Source organism: Propithecus coquereli, unplaced genomic scaffold (assembly GCF_000956105.1).
Source record: "Propithecus coquereli isolate 6110/MARCELLA unplaced genomic scaffold, Pcoq_1.0 Scaffold312, whole genome shotgun sequence".
NCBI classification, from domain to species: domain Eukaryota; kingdom Metazoa; phylum Chordata; class Mammalia; order Primates; family Indriidae; genus Propithecus; species Propithecus coquereli.
In genome coordinates this window covers 55,505-61,003 of record NW_012148753.1, presented here as the reverse complement: position 1 = coordinate 61,003, position 5,499 = coordinate 55,505, and the positions used below count along the sequence as shown (strand labels likewise).

Below are 5,499 nucleotides of genomic sequence, written 5' to 3'. Positions count from 1 at the left end.
TGAAATATAAGCCTACATAAACAATGAGCTTGGTGCTTGATTTCAAAACTCACTTATAATGTTATATGAGTTATAATAATAAACAACCAATTTACTAAAAAAGAAGAAATTATTTTTTCATTAATTGCATTTGTGATCAATACTTGAAATATACATAAAATTTTTATTTTATTATGCTGTGATAGCTAAAACAGACATGAAATCATTTTATTAAATGTAAATTATGAATTTTTTTGGTCTTTATTTTTTCCTTGATAATAAAATATTATATTTTGTTTACTTGATTATAGACAAAAGGTTCTCAAACCATGACGCCTGCTGGCGTGCAGAAAAAAGTTAAGAGAACTCTGCCAAATCCACCTCCTGAGGAGACTTCCACGGGTACTCAGTCGACATACAGCACCATGGGCACAGTGACCAGGAGAAGGATTTGCAGAACCAACACCATGGCACGAGCCAAGATTCTCCAGGACATAGACAGAGAGCTTGATCTTGTGGAAAGGGAATCTGCAAAGCTTAGAAAGAAACAAGCAGAACTTGATGAAGAAGAAAAGGAGATTGATGCCAAGCTACGGTACCTGGAAATGGGAATTAACAGGAGGAAAGAGGCATTATTAAAGGAGAGAGAAAAGAGAGAGCGAGCCTACCTCCAGGGAGTAGCTGAGGATCGCGATTACATGTCTGACAGCGAAGTGAGCAGCACCAGACCAACCCGAATAGAAAGTCAGCATGGCATTGAGCGACCAAGAACTGCTCCCCAAACTGAGTTCAGCCAGTTTATACCACCACAAACCCAAACAGAATCTCAACTGGTTCCTCCGACAAGTCCTTACACGCAATACCAATACTCTTCCCCTGCTCTTCCTACCCAAGCTCCCACCCCATACACCCAGCAGTCCCATTTTCAGCAACAAACTTTGTTCCATCAGCAAGTTTCACCTTACCAGACTCAGCCCACATTCCAAGCTGTGGCAACAATGTCCTTCACGCCTCAAGCTCAACCTACCCCAACCCCACAACCTTCTTATCAGTTACCTTCACAGATGATGGTGATACAACAGAAGCCACGGCAAACTACATTATATTTGGAGCCTAAGATAACTTCAAACTATGAAGTGATTCGCAACCAACCCCTGATGATAGCACCTGTTTCTACCGATAATACGTATGCTGTTTCTCATCTTGGTAGTAAGTACAATAGTTTGGACTTAAGAATAGGTTTGGAGGAAAGAAGCAGCATGGCAAGCAGTCCAATATCAAGCATATCTGCAGATTCATTCTATGCAGATATCGATCATCATACTCCACGAAATTATGTCCTAATTGATGACATTGGTGAGATTACCAAAGGAACAGCAGCATTAAGCACTGCATTTAGCCTTCATGAAAAGGATCTGTCAAAAACAGACCGTCTCCTTCGAACCACTGAGACACGTAGGTCTCAAGAAGTGACAGATTTTCTAGCACCTTTGCAGACTTCTTCCAGATTGCATAGTTATGTCAAAGCAGAGGAAGACCCAATGGAGGATCCTTATGAGTTAAAGCTTCTGAAACATCAGATTAAGCAAGAATTTCGTAGAGGGACAGAGAGCTTAGATCACCTTGCTGGCCTTTCACATTATTACCATGCTGATACTAGTTATAGACATTTTCCAAAATCTGAAAAGTATAGCATCAGTAGACTCACACTTGAAAAACAAGCAGCAAAACAATTACCAGCAGCCATACTTTATCAAAAGCAGTCAAAGCATAAGAAATCACTAATTGACCCTAAAATGTCAAAATTTTCACCTATTCAAGAAAGTAGAGACCTTGAACCTGATTATTCGAGCTACATGACTTCTAGCACTTCATCTATTGGTGGCATTTCTTCCAGGGCAAGGCTTCTTCAAGATGACATCACTTTTGGCCTCAGAAAAAATATTACAGACCAACAAAAATTTATGGGATCATCTCTTGCCACAGGACTGGGGACCTTAGGAAATACCATACGGTCAGCTCTGCAGGATGAAGCAGATAAGCCATACAGTAGTGGTAGCAGATCAAGACCTTCCTCAAGACCTTCCTCTGTCTATGGGCTTGATTTATCAATTAAAAGGGATTCTTCTAGCTCTTCCCTAAGACTGAAAGCTCAAGAGGCTGAAGCTCTAGATGTTTCCTTTGGCCATGCATCACCCTCTGCCAGAACTAAGCCTACCAGTTTGCCAATTAGTCAGAGTAGAGGAAGAATACCAATTGTTGCCCAGAATTCTGAAGAAGAAAGCCCACTCAGTCCTGTTGGTCAGCCAATGGGAATGGCCAGGGCTGCAGCTGGACCTCTGCCACCAATATCTGCAGACACCAGGGATCAGTTTGGATCAAGTCACTCACTGCCCGAAGTTCAGCAACATATGAGGGAAGAATCACGGACTCGAGGCTATGACCGTGACATAGCATTCATCATGGATGACTTCCAACATGCCATGTCAGACAGTGAAGGTAAATTGGGCCTCAAAATACCCTGTTCCCCTCAAAACTCATACTCTTATTTTTCTGCATGCTTAATTTTTCTTCTCCAAAGATGTATTCTACTTTTCTTGGTATGTCTTTTGCATGTTCACTTCAATTTCATTTCTTATAAATGGAAATTTTATCTTGTGTACAGATTTTATAGCATGCTTTTCTTTATTTAGTTGCAGTTTATTCTTTTATTGTTCCATTTCTTGATTGTTTGCTTCATTTGTTTGGTGTTGGCTTTTTAAAAACCATTATCAAATGATTCTGTCAATAAAATATGGTCATCTTGTAAATCCATAGTTGGAAAGTTTTTCATTGTATGTTTCTTTCATTTTTTAAAATGCATTTTAAATGTTATTGGTCAGTTTCTTTCAGTTTGTGAAATTATTAAAGTTTAGAGACATGAAGTACTATGCTGATAGACTCTGTAGTAGAGAATTATTTATGGAATTTTTATGAGATCAGTGTTGATTAGTTCAGAGGATGTTCTCTTTTGGGAAACTTTTGGATAAGTCCTTGATGTTAGTATAATGCAGAATTTTATAATTCTCCTTAAATAAAAGATTTATGTTTCACATATATATATCTCTCTTTCATTGTGAATACAGTTAGTGACAAATTTGTACATTTTGCATTACATGCTAGGAAGCTTAGTACTAAATAAGATACTGAAAATAAATAATCTTATTACTATGTATGAAGCATTCTTTAGATTTAAAATTGAAAATTTGTAAATTACTTTTTTGACTTTAGCTATGTGGAATTCAAGCCTTCCTCATTTGCTCATTTAGCCTTTTCCTTGGCTTTCCTTTTTATATTATCCCATGTTTTTGCACTAAATTGTTTTTCTTGTTTTTCATATTAAAGAAGTGCTTTAATACAAGTACGTACTTAAATAAAAACTAGTTTAAAGTAATTTTGTTTAATAAATCCATAGAATTTTTTAAAATTATCTAGTTCAAGTCTAATTGTTTAGATGAGGGGGAAGTGGTACACGGTGTGAATAGCTTTGCACATACCAAGAGGATTCATGACTCTTGGTTCTTTCCTCCCCGCCTCTTTGGTTTACATTTGAACATAGGTGCAGATGGAGTTCTAGAAATAAAATATTATTTTATGCCTCTGGAGACATCACAGAACTATGCTAACATGAACATCTCCTGTTTCAAATCTAAGATCTTTCTTGAGGACTCACAGGAAAATATATGTTTTTATGAAAAGGATTTTCTTTCTACTTCTGTATCTAGACACAGATATGATTTTAGAAATTCAAATCCAGATTGTTTTTTTTTACGGAACGGAAGTAATCACTAGGATCCGAAGATCACAAACTGCTTTGTGAAATTCCAATAGGCTAGTCACTTTTTGATTTGTTTTCTTCTCTACAGGCTATTGGATTGACCAATTTTTATTGACAAGCGGTCAATGAAATAACACTCAATTTATTTATTTTTTTATTTAGCCAGTTGTTTCTCAGTGAATCTTTGTAGTTAAATAAGAATTGTGATAGTATGCGGAAATAGTCTTTAATATTTTCCTTTTTTACAATGCACATTTTACATATATAAAACAACTACTGCAGAGAAGTAAGAAGGTTCTTCAACAGTCATATCTGTAGAATAATAAAATAAACAAAAATAAAATAAAAGAAAAACTCTAGAGGGTCTATGGCATAAGTAAACACTTAAAGACTATGTGTTCATGATAATCATGTATGTGGAAAGAATTTGACAAATTCATTGATTCATCACAGATATTTTGTCAACATGGTGCTGAATATATACATGTTTCTAGATATCCCAATATGTAGCATTTGTTTACATATACTATATAAAAATTACTGTTTTATTTCTCATTTATATGTTTGGATGACATATAAATCATAATCATTGAAGACTATAAAAAATTGTTTTGATAAAGTAGATGATGAGACATCATGCAGCATACAAAATTATGAAATGTATAAAGATGATACTAAAGGAGTAAACAATTAAAATAAAATTTAAAAGAAATTAAAATGTATTTAAAAATTAAGCAGATAAGAAAATTATTCATAAAGTACATATTGATATAGGATTAGACAAAGGAAAACTATAACAAATGGAATTATATGTATAATAGTATGTATGTGAATTGTAGTGATTACCTTTAAAAGATGTATGTAGTAAAATGTTATATATTTTCTTAGCTCTCATATCACAAAAACATGTAACTTTTCTTCTAGTGAGACATGGTCTATTTTTCTTTTGAAATTTTGAATTTCTTGGGTATTTAAGGGAAAAAGTAGAAACATTTTTTCCCAATCATGTAACTTCTGACATTTATGAACTCATGTAATGTGAGGAATTTTTAGCAAATATATATCTGTATTTGAATAATATTAAGATAACCTTGAACAGTATAACATACTATAGGTTATTTACTATCATGTGAACAAAACAAATTTAATTGCTTTCAAATTATTTGTTGCATGCTTTTTCCAAATTTAATTAAATGCTATGTTATAGACTATAAGATGGTTTTTAGATGTATTGATTTTGAAATATTTCGCTTGAGTAAGAAACCTAGGTAGACATAAATTATGTTGCTTAATATTTCTAGCTTGAAGAACGTTATATTTATTTCTACCACCACAGATCTTTTGTTGAAAACATTCTTCCAAAATGTTCATCCTATGCCCCCCAAAGAAGTATCAATATATATAGTCTTTTTAAAAAAATATTTGATCAGAATTAGATAATGAGAATTAAACTATTCATCTAACTGTTGCTTGTGAATAATACTAGATCCAAAAATGACTTGTTTGTATTTTACATTTAGGTATTGAAGAAAATATTATCAATTTTTAAAAAGGGATGTTAATCTCCATCAAATTATATAAACTAATTTGGAAAATGTTACTGCTCTATAAAATTTAATTTTTAAAGTGGACTTTAAAGGCTCTTCCGTGGAAGATCAGACAATTGCAGTTAAAACAATTAACATTTTCTTATAACTGGCTCT

The 5,499-nt window shown here is 33.8% G+C and overlaps 1 protein-coding gene across 1 annotated transcript in view; it reads left to right on the top strand.

Annotated features, from left to right (window-relative positions):
* The window catches only part of PCLO (piccolo presynaptic cytomatrix protein), a 94,894-nt gene that overhangs the window by 56,411 nt on the left and 32,984 nt on the right, over nucleotides 1–5,499 (top strand). The window contains 1 exon segment of the mRNA XM_012650117.1: nucleotides 291–2,478. Within this exon segment, the coding sequence (XP_012505571.1) occupies nucleotides 291–2,478 (2,188 nt within the window).